General features: G+C 32.8%; 2 protein-coding genes across 2 annotated transcripts in view; one reads left to right on the forward strand and one right to left on the reverse strand.

Moving 5' to 3' along the window:
* LOC146995008 (uncharacterized) overlaps window positions 1–15,920 on the reverse strand; it is a 216,132-nt gene that overhangs the window by 135,352 nt on the left and 64,860 nt on the right. The window lies entirely within an intron of this gene.
* The window catches only part of LOC118181785 (uncharacterized), a 99,094-nt gene that overhangs the window by 67,004 nt on the left and 16,170 nt on the right, over window positions 1–15,920 (forward strand). Inside the window, exon 5 of the mRNA XM_085825134.1 lies at window positions 1,904–2,078. Coding sequence (XP_085681260.1) covers window positions 1,904–2,078 — 175 coding nt within the window. The remainder of the gene's footprint in view (window positions 1–1,903; window positions 2,079–15,920) is intronic.

Here is a 15,920-nt window from a genome sequence, read left to right on the forward strand (position 1 = left end):
CATTCTTCCTGCAAAACGGTGGCAAGTTCAGATAACGATGTTGGCGGTGGATAACGAGAACGCACTTTCCGTTCCAATGTAGACCACAAAGGTTCGATAATACTCAGGTCTGGTGACTGTGGTGGCCAGGGGAGATGGGACAACTCATCCTCGCGCTCAGAAAACTAGTCCTGGACAATGTGAGCTGTGTGAACAGGGGCTTTGTCGTCTTGGGAGACACCATCACCATCGGGGAACAAAGTTTGTACCATGGGATGAACTTGATCGGCCAAAATTTTCACATAAGTTTTGGCAGTCATGTGCCCTGAAACAGTTATCATGGGGCTAGCAGTGAACAACGATATGGCTGCCCAAATCATAACAGAACCCCCGCCATGTTTCACTCTTGGCAACAAGCAGTCTGTATTATAGGCTTGAGATGGCGTTCTCCAGACGTAAACTCGGCCAGAAGTGGGAAACAATGTGAAAGAAGACTCGTCAGACCATATTACCCCCTTCCACTGCTCTATAGTCCAGGCTTTATGACTTAAACACCCCCTTTTCCTGTTACGGGCATTAGCATCACTGATGAGTGGCTTCTCAATTGCAGCAAGGCCAGCAATTCCCTGTTTATGAAGCTCCCTTCTAATTGTTTTGGTACTCACAGGGTTCGGTAACACAACATTCATTTCAGCAGTAACTTTTGCAGCTGTGGTCTTCTTATTTTTCGTCACAATTGCCCTTAATGATCGTCTGTCACGATCACTCAGGACACATTTTCGTCCGCGCTGTGATTTAGCAGATGATGTTTTTCCGCTTTTCAAATATGCGGAATAAATCTTCGATACAGTACCTCTTGAAACACTAAACACCTCGGCTACCTTGCTTACGGAAGCACCTACCATACGTGCTCCAACAATTTGCCCACGTTCGAAGTCTGTTAACTCTGACATAATGCAATGACAACCTCACATAACAGTACTCGGACAACAACTAAACTGTTAGCACATTTACGAAGTTTTATAGGTGGCGTCAGTAGTCAAAAACGCTAGCGCCACTTACATATTTCATTAAAATCAATCTTTCTTTTCAAACATGCATTTCACAAGGTGTTTCCATATTTTTGTCCATCCACTGTATATTAATGGAAAATATATATTCGAGTAGTTATGTCTTTTAATTCTGCCCCAAGGATATGCCTTGTATCCCAGCAGTGCATTTGTTTTCCATGGATGGAAAACAGGTGATTCATTGCAAACATTTTCCTATGAAATGAATATTAAAAATGAATAAAATATAACCATCCAAAACTTACTGAAAGTGATAATTACGCAGATAATCGAATGCTAATGTAGCCGAGAGGTGCTCATTAAAGCGATTTATGCCTTGATGTGTTTTCAATGAAAGATTTTAAGTAGAAACATTTCTGAATGACATAAAATTCCTCCTTCTACACACATTTCTCTGTGCTGGAGCAATAAGTCTGTATCTTCCATTAAAGCATAGAGGAGCTCTGTGATTACTTTGCAACCAAAATATTTTTGAATGAATATACAAAACGACGATTACTTTACAAATTTTACAGCAAAGAACTATCTGCGCGAACATCTTTTCCTCTTCTCCATTTGTAGAGTAAGTACAAATCTTAAGAAAATCATCTACTAAAGCATTTCGCATTCAATTCTTATCTGTTTGCAATAAACTTCTCCGCCACAAATCGGTTAAGGAATTATACTAAATTTACAATCTACTTCAGCAGTCTTTTTTTTTTTTTTTTTTTTTTGTGTGTGTGTGTGTGTGTGTCTAAGGTATTCAATATAATAGATATTTCTTATTTCCTTGTTAATTTTTTAAACAAATAGTGTATTTCAAACCCAAAGATCTACTCATTATTTTGTACATTTTCGTTCTCTCTCTTTTTCAGTCTCGACTGCAGCAATCGCTTACCAGAAGAAAAAGGAACAGCTCAGACTTCGGTGAAGAAGGCAGTCAACTGCATACGTTCCATGCAGGGCATTTAGAGAAGAAAAGCGTAGTTTCGTTACCTAGTTCCATTAGTCAACATCAATCCACAGAAACAATGATCGCAGACGATCCGCGTAGGTTCTTTTCTGAGCATTTATAGCATATCAATCCAGACAGCTGTCTTTAAAAATAAGATAAACTAGTAATATTTTTAGTATAAAAAACTTTCAAGTTTATTTCGTGAATTTATAAAAGCTACCAAATGAGCAAATAACATTTTATTCTTTGAAATTTGAATGCTAATAAATAAGCGCTATATTTCATTAAATGAAACTGAATGTATGTATACAGGATGTTTCATCAAATCGGTTACAAACTTTCAGGGGATACAGAGTACACCTAGACGATGGAAAATCAGATAGCACTGCGTTGTCGGAAATGCTTTCTTGGCGCGGGTAATGACGACACAAAGCACACAACAGGAAGGACGCGAACAGTGTGACAACTTATGTTTTATTATGTTTAGTACAGCAGAAACCAACAAGTAAGAACAAAAACAGATAGCGATCGTCATTAAAGAAGATATTCGAAATTACAACCCCGAACCGTCATGCAGGCTTCACATCTCCGGCACATGGAAGATCTGCCTCACGCATGGAAGTTGCATGACTCACTGTTCCTGCAAAGTTGCATGACTCACTGTTCCTGCATCACTACCCAGGTCGTAATTTCGAACACCTTCTTTGATGACAATAGTCTGTTTTCGTTCATATTCCTTGGTTTCTGGTGCACCAAGCATCATAAACGTTATTCTAATTTTGTTCGTGTTCTCCCTTTTTTGCGTTTTGCGTAGTCACTACTGCATCAGGGAAGCGTTCCACCTATGCATTGCTATGTATTTTTCCATCGTCTGAGTATACTATGCCTATCCTAAAAGTTTGTAATCAATTTGCTGGAACATACTATGGATAGATGGATAGATAAGCAAATGAAAACTTAACCCGGGATAACATACAGAATAGCATTTACAGGTTGTAAATCAAGCTCAAAAAGTATGTAAATATAATGTACACAAATAATTAAGAACAGATAGAAAACTCAGTAAATTTAATTCTTTTATCTCAATTTTTGTTCTGACACAAACTTGCGTTCCTTTTCATGAAGATATCACAGGCAGGTGAAAGTTTTATTAATGACAAAATTTTCCGGCATATATCCGTATTTTATTACCAATAAATTCATTTGTTGCCTCCTTCATAGATTAGACATTTTGAAAAAACATTTTGAAGGAATTTCTGGTTTTTTGCCCTTTACTCCATACATTCTCATAGTTCATCTCACATTACACATTCATTTCATCATATATCTAATTCACAAATTCTGCATTATAAAATATGGTCTAATGCTTTTAGTTTCATTTTAATGCTTAACATATTCCGTTTTATTTGCTCGAGTAACTCACCTCACATCAAAATAAAATAATAAAACAAATATGTATTCGAAGTAATTACGATCCAAAATGATTATAACAATAATCACTGTAACTGTAACTGTAACGTAAGATCTAGAACTTTCGAAACTATGATTAGTAGAAGTCTTATTTATCTTAATTTTAGCTTCTAATTAGGTAACATTAATACTCTCAAAATACAATGACTTTCTTAATTGGTAACAGAAATTTTATTCTTGAAATTAATTTTGAGCAACATATGGCAGTCTGAAGCGAAAGTGTATATAAAGATGACAATTGCATCTAAGTATAAAAAAATTTATGCTTCCTTAATTCATTTTAAAATTACGTTTAGATAACGACTGGACTTGCTAGATTTAATGAACACTCTTATCTTCGATCAATCAAATGACAGTAACTGAGATACATCACGATACAAACCGGGGGAAGTCTCTTTTATTATCAGCTGTAAAGGGGAATGGCGGTTATCGACGTAACTGAAAAACACTTGTAGATTGTGTGAATATTTTTAGCATTTAATCAAATTTAAAATGTACATAATAAACAAGACAAATAGATTCGGTTCTTAATAATCAACTTGTAAAAATAAGTACAATTATTTTAACAGATATGTTAAATTTCTTAACCTAAAAAGACAAGCATATAGTAAATGGATTGCTCACTAAATTCATCTTTGTGAAACGCTTCGCTAACATTGTAAGTAAACAAAGTCATTAAAAACAATGCAGGACAAGTAGGGAAAAACTTGCACAGATTCTGATGATAATAGAAGTAATGAGGAGGTAATAGAAGTAATGAGAGATAATGTGGTAATGTAGTACAGAGGTAATGTGGAGGTAATGAGCGTACAGTGGTGTTTCTGTAGTTTCAATTAGCATTACAAATATCATGTTTCCATTGATATTTCCATTCAATGTGTTCTTTAGTTGCTAGTACCGCTATAGATTCAGATGTGGCGTTTTCTTGAATTATTATTCTTTTATCTCAATGTCTGATAATCTGATTTTTCTGGTTTTTAAGCTTAATCACAGACAAATTTGTACGAATTTCGCCTGTACTTTCGGTATGAAATTGTTCTCTCTTTTAGATATCTTATTCTTTTGCAAAATATCTTCCATTTTTACTGTCTTTTCTTACTTCGTTTGTTATGCATTTTTTATATACAAGTATAAAGTATCATTTAATCTTATTTCATCAATTCACCTTGCATTAACATAGAAAACATCATAATCATTCACTTCATCTATCCTGTCTATTGGATTAGATTAGCAGTCAATTTGTTTCTTTAATGCCACTGCTATACAATCCCAAACTAATATTAACAATAATATTTGCTGTATCCCAAACTAATATTTGCTGTATCCCAAACTAATATTAACACTTTTCAAACATCTATAAAAGAGAAACTATTAAAGGTAACATGACTGGCCATTTTGTATTTGAACATTTTGTACTTATTACTGTATCTATGTTAAATTATGTGTGAGTATATTTCAGAATTTGCCGCCCAACCGGTACAGTTGTTAGTAACCTTGACTGCCGTAGCGGTGAGCTGGGTTCGAATCTCGGAGAAGGCATGCTCGTAATTGTTCTTCCCTTCATAGGAGGCAATGGTGGCCACCTATTAGTTGCTTCCATAATAAAATGGCCACCGCTTCCGGCCCTTGTAGTGGCGCATGCTGTTAAGGTGACTCATACATCTTAAAACCTATAGAATGTTGAAATAGGTGACTATTGCAAGAATTGGGATACCTTATTTATTTTAAAAGCAATTACTACCAACTTTTTACAGCTGACTACATAATATAGCTGCTTTCTGAAATAGTTAGCAGAAAGTTTGTGTTGCCATAAATATTTTTATTATTTAATCCGCTTTGTGACAACATTTTTCGTCATGTTTCCAACTTGCGCGCACAGTTTAAAACATTCTGTTTCATAATTTAATTCCATATTTAATATATAGCTTTTATAACATTTGGAAACTACTGTGAACCTAAAATTCTAAAAATTTCATGTTATTTTATTTTGAGTTACGTTTATAAAATGTATTTTATTAACAAAATTTTTCATGTATTTGTCCATAAAATTTTTCAATACTAAAATATTCATCAGAATTTTGGTTCAGTTAGAAAATAGTGCTTATATAAAGAATTCCATCCAATTTCAAGTATGTACCATTAGCCATTTTTAAAATATCATGCGCGCAAGGTGGAGACATGGCGAAGTATTTTGTCACAAAGAGGATTAAATTACAAAAATATTTGTGGCAACGCAAACTTTCTGGTCACTATTTTCCAAAGCAGTTATATTATGTAGTCAGCTGTAAAACGTTGGAAGTAATTGCTTTTAAAATAAATAAAATATCCCAATTCTTGCAACAGTCACATATTCGAAGATCATGAGGGGTATAAGGTGTACCCCTTAAATAAAGCGCCCAGCCATTAGAAAAAAAATCTGAATTTTGCTTTTTTAAGTGTATGCTTCACATCTGTGTAGAGTGCACTTGTTGTTATATACAGTTTAATTAAAATTGATTTCATAGTTACTAGAAATATAAGTTGGTAACATTTTTTATTTTGTTTTAAGTTTGTAGTTTATTTTGGTTGGTAGCTCACGGTAACATTAAAAAACGGTACGATAGCTTAGAAGCTTCATTTCGTACGTTTTCCGACTACTGGTTTACACTAAATAATAGATATCCGCATGTTTTCTTTCAAGCAATACAAGGGAGTTTTAAATTATACGAAAATGCAGAGAATTTATGAAGATGGATAACAGATTTTCATACTGCGCAGCTGCTGTTAGGTCCCATGACAGCTTATAGATCCCGTGACAAGCTTAAGCAGGAAACACTGCGTGCGATCTAAAGAAAGGTTGATGCTGTATGAAGAAAACAGCAACGAATGAAAAGTGGGGACATGTTACAGATTCCCAACATGTACACCACAAAACCATGGAAACAAAATGACATGAGAGATGCGATAAGACTACTTGTGCTGTTAAAATCGCACCGTTAAACTGAATATTGTGTGTACTGTTAAAATATCATCTCCTTTTTCGTTTATTTATTCTCTACATTCCATCTTTATGAAATTCGCCTCTATGGCAAAAAGAACTTCAAACTCTTCCCACAGGGCAGTCACATACCCAAGAATATTCCCAATTTCTGCACTGACAGCTCAAAACCAGAAAACCGATTAGGTTGCACATTCTTCTTCATGGCCAACAATGTGTCCGGCCACTGAGAAAAATTTAATTTTAGCATGGAAAAAAGAATTTTTTCATGCGGCAGCAGATGCGAAGTCAAGCAGTGCACTTGCAGTCTTAACAATAATCAAAGAAATATTGTTATCGATACAAATAGCCAATCTTCAAGGCTCTAAATACTATTAGCCATACATCCAACATCATTCAAGACATGAATCTGCAATGTCATATCAATATACAATAACCCAAACACTTAAAATGGTCCAAAGCTCACGCCAGCAACTTCGAAAACGAAACTGCAGACGTAGTAGCAAAAGTACACATAAATAGTGCCAATGCATTGCATGTTGAAATTCCATAGTCAAAATCCTCCTTAAAACACTTTGTCACAGAAAAGAAACACTCCAGACTGCAAGACTGGTAGGACGACACTGTGCAAAGCAGAACACTTTGCTAAACGTTTCCCAAGATCTAAGACACGGGGCACATCTCAAAGCCATACGTTAATTACTTCCTAAGGAGTCACGATCCTTTCTTCACTTACATATCTGAGGGAAATATATCCCTGGCGGAACAATGTGGAAAAAGGGTGTTCCAAGATACTGCTGCTTCAAATATCAACTTTTTACCAACTTACAACACAAGCAACCTCAACCAAACATGTCAGGTTTCTTCAAACATGACTTAAGAACAAAACAGTTAAGAAACAAATTAATTAACAAGATCAAATCCCTGGTTCCAGAGAAGCTTTGTGCAGCTGCATAATCAGTTCACCACAATGCCTGGATAATAGTTTGTACTTATAAAGATAGTTAACATAGGGGGATGATGTTTTCTTTCAGTAAATAATCCTGTTCTCCATGTTTCAATCTGTATCTGCATCTGTTGATATGTTCTACACAGTTTCAGACAAAATATATTGCTGCCTATGGAGGTCATTTTGAGCATCTGTAATTTAAAATACATGCCACCAAAAATGTCACGATTTATTGTCATTGATATACTTGTTATAAAAGTTCAGAGAGTGTAAGCTGGGAACAGTCCGTATTTACAAGGTAACAGAAAACGTTCTTGCCGTTTTGGACAGTCAGAAAGAAAAAGTCATAAACAAATACCAGTCACCGCTAATCCTCAAAGTAATCACCATTGGCATCCAGTGTCTTTTACCAACGAGTGGCTAGATGTGCGATGCCATCGCGGTTAAACTCAGGAATCTTGGACGCAAAGAATTCCGTGGCAGCCTTTTCGATGTCTGGCTGGTTGTTGAAGGATTTCCCACGATTATGGTTGTTCAGGTAATAGAAAAGATGATAGTCTGTTGATGTGAGGTCTGGGGAGTATGGTGAATGGGGTAGTGTCTCCTGGGCCAGTCGCTGGATGGTGTTCCTGGCCTCCCAAGCCGCAAACGGTCTCGCATTGTCATGGAAGAGAACATAGAGGACTAGTTCCAATCTGCTTCTTATGCATCTTTATGTAAGTGTAATAAATTTTATTTTATTCCAGCAGATATTTGAATAATGATTTTGAGCTGTTTGTTTTCATTCCAATGGCGGGCTCTAGCCGTTTATAGGCTTTGGCCACTAGGCCTATAAACGGCGTATTGGCTAAGGCCTATAAAGCGGTGCTCTCTTTATTATATAGGCACCTTATAGGTGAACTAGCGTTGTTGTTGTATGAAGATAAATTACATACGTGCCTTTTGAGTAATTCAAACCCGGGCTCTTCGGTACGGCAGTCAGACTCACTAACCACTTTCCCATTTGGGCAACATTTGCGCTTTCCCATTTGCGCTTTTATCTGCATTAAACTGCTTTTAAGTTGGTATATAAACATTTCCATTTAATGAACCGCAATGATTTGCATTAGCATGCGTATTGTGTATTTAATAATTAAGATGAATATTTCCAATTTTGTTGCTAATTTGGCTCATTATTTTAGATCAGGGGCTCACAACAGCTTCTAACTCCTAAATATGAGGCTTTGAAGAGCGAAAGTTATTTCTCTTTCATTCTAATATTAGGCAATCTGACTGAAAAATACTTTTTCAAGTCACTTAAATAACATTTCTGTGCGGTATGAAAATTACTAATACTGGCAGCGAAAATTTCTATCCGTAAAAAAAAAGAGAGTTATTATTTCATTTGCTACCATTTCATTTTCTTTTATGAAACTAGTCTTTATTACAATTTTTATTGCAAAGCTTAGTACTAAATATAATATACTTAGAATATTCATAAATAACTGATCTTTATTGCATAAAAGAATAATAAATTAGTGAAATATCCATTAGTTTACGATTGCTTTCACAAAATCATAGTCTTCATTGGAAAATTCTTTATTGTCATAAAAGACTAACCATTGATTTCTAAAATTCAACCACTGGTATTATCTCTACCATATATTTTTTTGAACTACCTAAAGTATTCTATCAATATTCTTGCTTAAACAGGATCTGATAAGTTATATTTTTTATTCTCTTTTTATCTCGTTTTCATTCGTAGCCATCAAAAAGGTACTAGATTTGAGAGACTGATCAATGAGACTCTTAGCTTTTTTTTTACTTTCATACTAAAATATCCTCTCTTTATGAAGGACTAGACAAAAATAACTGATATCGTTCGATTTTTAAAACTTATTCAGTCATAATATACTTCAGTTTTCTAATAGCGAAAAAAAATATTTCTGATAAAAATTAAATGAAAAGATATTTTAATATGGAAAACATATTAAGTAACGAACTCAGAAATACTAACGATGTAACATAAATACAAATTACCAGCTTCTGTCAAAAACATTTGTGAGCCATATTTACTAACAAAATGGCATTCTAAAATTTATAGTTTCATGTATGTAAATTGCTTCTGAATTCCCGTGTGTAAAAAAAAGCTGATGTGAGCAACGTATGACTTCCTTGTAAGGAATATTAAATTATACGCATTTTTTGCTGCATTTCATTTAAACTTATTTTCTCGAATTTCATTAGAAATATATTTCTCATTCAATTAATTCAGTTCTCACTTCCCGACAAGGGAAAAATACATAAAACCTCAAAATATCTTTATTAAAAGTTAAAAATATAAAAAAATGTAAAAGAAATGCAGTTAAAACGATAAAAAAAAACAAATTTGACAATTCAAATTAAGAGTTTCTAAGCAAAAATAAGCAACTCGGCCAGCGGGTAAGAAGGCAAATTTTTCGGTGCACAAACTGAAAGTTTACTTTTGGTACCACTCGGCAGAAAGACGTTAAAGGTGCAGAAAATGAATTCACTATTCTGCTAAGTTTCAAATGTAAATAAATATGGCTGCTATGGTAAATAAATTAGGCTTAGCCGTACTTAAACACCTTTTAAATTGTTGATAATTCAACTGTAACGTGCAGCTTATCTAAAGGCATAAAAAAACCTTAACCGGAAGATAAGAACAACATAATTCAATCATGTTGAAAGCAAACTATGCACAATTTACCAACATATAAGAATTAAAAAATTGAGCTCACAGTGCCGAGCAACACCCCTCTGTTTTATATATATACTTGTGGTGCAGCTGATTGCAACCGAAAAGGGAGGTGCAGAACTATATCTTATAGCAGTCCTATGCACAAAATTTCAACTCTCTGAGGCTACTCGTTTTTGCGTTACGCGAGATACATACATATATACATACGTATAGACGTACGTATATACGTATACATACGTATAGACGTCACGAAAAAATTCTCTTTTGAATCCATTTTAAAGCCTTTTTGTAACCAGTTTTGGGATATAGAGTCCTATATTCTGTCTTTACGTACAGATGTCACGCAAAAACATTGTTCAAATGTATTCGATAGCGGTCAGAATGGATATTTTCGTTGAAAAATGATGCCGGAAAATTTTTGCGGTTACAATACTTCCTTTACTTAAAACAAGGAAGTAAAAACATAAATCTGAAATACGTTTTTTGGAAGTTTATGAAATTTATTATAATTCTCTTATTAATATAGTCCTCTATTTTATTTTATTTTATCTTTAATATTTGCAGCATGTTCTTTTTACATCCTATTTTGCTAGCTTAACAATTTAGCCATATCAAGTTTATAAACATAATATCTCTATATCATATTTAGGGAGACAAAAAGGTATATATATATATAGAGAGAGAGAGAGATCGAAAACTTAATATACTAAGAACAAGAAACAAAATGATATCATTGTCTGCACTTTTGATCTAGCTTTGGAGTAATCCCATTTGATGAAATAAGGCAATAGAAAACTTTTACTTCCTTTGCTAGGAGATTTTGGCCTTCAACCCACCTGCGATAATTTTGGTATGTTCATAATTATTATTTCATTTCTTTCCTTTACTTTCATTCGGAGGTCTTTGAGGAATATAAAAAATATAATACTGATATTAGTAAACAACAACAAAACAATTCATATAGCAAATATTTTGTTAACAAACTTGTTGCTATGGAGAAATAAAAAAAGTATTTTCATTGCAACACGATTTAGATATATGACCAATTACACAAGTAACTTCTATATAACACGGTTCATTAGGTTCTAAAAGTACTTCATTTTGTATTGATTCTTCGCTATATAATAGCAAAAATTAATACAATAAATTTGGTAGATTCCAAGAGCTAAAAATATAGAGAGAGATTATTTTCATCTTGTAGTTACGGGAAATATGCTCGTTAAATTAATAATTGATTAGAAATATCAGATATTAACACTACATAATGTTTTCTTCATCATAAGTACTAATCATTATCAAACAAGGGCTTTTTCTCTTTGGCAAAATATTCTCATTCTCAGAATTTTCTTCAGCAGCATTTTGACTTCTCAACTATACTTTTGGCAAAATGTCTGTTGCTTTTAATTCGTTCCTCAACTGAGAAATCTTACTAATAAATTCCTTGCATGGAAATAAGCAAATATGAAGTTTTGTTTTAAATTTCCCTTCCTTTCAATTAAATGAATAGTAGAAATTTTATAACTCTGATTTTTGGAGTAAGAGAAAAGCAGTTTGCTGTTTCTTCTTTATTTCCCTGGCCTTTTTAATTTTTCCCTGACGACGATTTTTTAAAATGCTTTTATATCTTGCTTCTTTCAAGATACGATTCCTTTAATATATTTTAATACGTTTGGGAGCGGCTTTTATATTATTTCAGCTCGTAAATTATTTTAAAGATCTTACGTGTTATGAAATTTGTTTTAATTCATCGATTCCCTTTTTTACTTCCTTGTACGAAGTAAAAAGGAAGTATTGTAATCGCAAAAAGTTTCAGGCAGCATATTTCAACGAAAATATCCATTTTGACCGCTATCGGATGCAATTTAACGATGTTTTTGCGTGATATCTGTACGTAAGGACAGAAGAAAACGCTTTCTTCCTCAAAAAAATTATAAAACTTTTTTAAAATGAATTCTGAAGAGAATTTTTCGTGGCGTCTGTACGAACCTACGTACGTACGTACGTATCTCGCATAACTCAAAATCGAGTAGCCTCAGAACGTTGAAATTTTGTATATAGGACTGCTGAACGCTGCTCAAGTGGACTGCCGCCCTTAACTATAATAAGCCTTACGGTATTTGTTTCCACTTGGCAGATGCTGTCTAATCATGACTCGCTGATCCGACAGCATTTATTATTTCAAAATCTATAACATGTAGATGTGCACCTCGTATTTTGGTTGCAATCGGCCGCACCAAACGTATATAAGTATATTTATATATCCACTCTGTTACCCGGCTCAGTGATCTCAGTTTCTTTACTCTTATATGTTTGTAAATTGTACATTTTTTGCTTTAAAAAGGATTGAATTATATTGCTCTTATCTTCCGGTTAAGGTTTTTGTTCCTTTAGTAAATCTGTATGCAATATGTTTAGAATTATCAACAATTTTAAAGTTGTTTAAGTGCCGCTAAGCCTAATATTTTGTTTGATGGCGGCCATTGCTTGTTTACATTTGAAACAGCAGGATAGTGCATTTGTTGCCAATCTAGAGAAACTTAGCTATGCAACAAAAAAGATAACGCCTTCATTTATTATTGCGAATTAAATCATGCTTAATCCTGTCTGAAATGTTTTCGAAGAAATAAGTGTTTAAGATTTAATTCGTAATTTTTAATACAGATATTTTGAGTTTTTATGTATTTTTGCCTTGTCGCGAAGTGAGATCTGAATTAATTGAATGAGAAATACTCAGTCGTCTGTGAAAAACTGTTTCCTTTTTGTTTTGTTTGCTTAATGTCTTTTATACATCGTTCTAGCTTTATTACAGTATTATTATAGTATTTGAATAGAAAAAGTGGCAACGATTAGATAATTATTTAAATGATATAAATGTTTTGCATTCTGAGTTATAATATGAACGAACTATAATACTATAATACTGTTAAGTGAACTATAATACTGTTAAGTGAACCTAGCGCCAGAGTGTCGATATGGTAAACAAAAAGAGTGAATTTTAAAGAATGCATATATTCTATTGTGGTTTATGCGTTGTCGGCGAAGTAGATTTAATTCAATCCAATAAGTTTAAGTGAAATGCAAGAAAAAAGGCGTATAATTTAATATTCACAGCAGATATTTTTGTATAATAAAAGCCCGTAACGGAGACTTTTAAGCCAATTATTTTCTACAGAAAGTAGGTTTATTTTAGATGAATTTGACCCGTATTTCCGATTTTTGAAAATAATTTCATCTTCAATTCTGTTTCCCAAAATTAAGCATGTTTAAGGTAAAGTAATAATTAGCTTTAAAACTTTCAATAACTATGAATAAAATCTAAGAACTGTACTCATATTACAGCGAAGTCAACAAATGAACATTTTCACAAATTATCTTCGTTTGTATAAATATCATCGTTAGTGGTTGATAAGTTATTAAAAATATATTATGGCAGTTTTAATAATAAATTTTGGAGTTTTTTAATGTAATACTTGTAAGTCAATAGAGTGTATTTTAAGTCACAAGCATACTTTTTCAATTTTCCAAAGTTTGTTTTATTGAAGTATTTTTTAGCTTCTGTCTACCTTGAAAAGCAATATTATGAAGGAAAGTGTAATTTTACTTCACGTTTTAACATAAAAGCTACTTTTGCAAACATTTAAATTAAAAATTTATTTTTCGTACTGATGAGCGTGTATAGACATTTCACATTTACTTGTGACTGAATATTAAATCTATGTTAAGACATTAAATCTCTGTACACTGAGAACCATTAATTATTTCTCAGAGTGAATAAGTGTATTAAAATTTAGATTTCCACTACATTAAAAATATTAGTTCCTTAAGTGTTAGCAATTCATGTGCATCTTTATGTAGCATAAATCGAATATTCAAAGAATCCTGCAAAACGATTTTTACTTAAGTAGATGCTAAAACCTTGTTATCTGTCTTCACCTTTAGATCGTTTGCAGTAACTTATTAATAATTCAATAGCTAAAATAAAATGTTACACCTACAATTTCAAAATTATAACTTTGAATATTCGTTCAATATTATAACTATTTTGCCTATACTTTAAGTTTAAAATACCGAATATGTATTGTAGCTCGTATACTTAGAATTTAATAAGTCCAGAACCTTGGTTTTTAACGTTAATATAACATCACATCCGTGATGTTTAGACTTTCAAACTTATAAATCCTTAATCCTTATCGCTAGAACGCTGTAGTGGCTTTGCACATTCACATTTCTATGTGATACTGCAGGATTAGCAGCTAGCAAATTTAATGTTAATGTGAGAGCTTAAAGTTAATATTAAGCAATTAAAACCTCATCGACTCTCAAACCCTGTACCTTGGGCTTTACTTTATTCTCTTTGCAAAATTAAAGATTAATACAATAAAAATCATTGATTAAATATCTTCTTTCAATTGGACTTGTTTCAAATTTAATTAATTTAAATTTACATTAATTATATACATAATCTATCGATCCAGTTGCTTTACTGTGATTACTCTGTATTAGAAATATTAGACACGGTGGCGTGAACGTATATAGTAGGTTATTAACTTTATACTATTTTACATTAATTCACTGTATCATTATTAGATGTCATCTAATGATGATGTCAACTACGAAGCAATTAGCATGATTAATGTTACTTTGACTTTTTTGGTTCAAATGGTTTAACTTATTTCTTCTTTTCCACTGCAAGTCGAATTTACTCATATTTTGCCAAGCTTCTGCAATCACAAATGAAACTGTAATTGTTTTCTGGATTAATTTTATTTTAATTTTTAACACACAATAATCTAAATCATCTCTGAATAAATTAATAACCGCTAGGTCATCATAGTTATTCTATATTGGATTAGAATATTACTAACTTAGTTTTATCTTCTACAAGTCAATTTTTACTTCCTTGTACGAAGTAAAAAGGAAGCATTGTAATCGCGAAAAGTTTCAGACAGCATATTTCAACGAAAATATCCATTTTGACCGCTATCGAATGCAATTTAAGGATGTTTTTGCGTGATATATGTATGTAAGGACAGAACAAAATACTCTTTTTCTCCAAAAAAAATTATAAAACTACTTTAAAATGAATTCTGAAGAGAATCTTTTGTGGCGTCTGTACGAACGTATGTACGTACGTATCTCGCATAACTCAAAAACGAGTAGCCTCAGAACGTCGAAATTTTGTACGAGTATATAGACTGCTATAACATGTATATATAACATTTTGGTTGCAATCGGCTGCACCAAACGTATGTAAATATATTTATATATATATCCACTCTGTTACCCGGCTCAAAATGATCTCAGTTTCTTTACTCTTACATGTTTGTAAATTGTACATTTTTTACTTTAAAAATGATTGAATTATATTGTTCTTATCTTCCGGTTAAGGTTTTTATGCCTTTAGTAAATCTGTATGCAATATTTTTAGAATTATAAACAATTTTAAAACTGTTTAAGTGCCGCTAAGCCTAGTATTTTTCTTAATGGCGGCCATTGCTTGTTCACATTTGAAGCAGCAGAGTAGTGGATTTGTTGCCAATCTAGAGAAACTTCGCAACAACAAAGCTAACGCCTTCATTTATTAGTGCGAATTAAATCATGCTTAATCCTTTCTGGAATTTTTTCGAGGAAATAAGTGTTTAAGATTTACTTCGTAAATTCTAATATAGATATTTTGAGTTTTTATGTATTTTTGCCTTGTCGCGAAGTCAGAACTGAATTAATCGAATGAGAAATACTCAATCGTCTGTGAAAAAATGTTTCCTTTTTGTTTTGTTTGCTTAATTTCTTTTATACATCGTTCTAGCTTTATTATAGTATTTGAATAGAACATGTGGCAA

This window comes from Stegodyphus dumicola, chromosome 10 (assembly GCF_044657685.1).
Source record: "Stegodyphus dumicola isolate Sdum_Otavi_A_Nest chromosome 10, ASM4465768v1".
Taxonomy (NCBI): Eukaryota; Metazoa; Arthropoda; class Arachnida; order Araneae; family Eresidae; genus Stegodyphus; species Stegodyphus dumicola.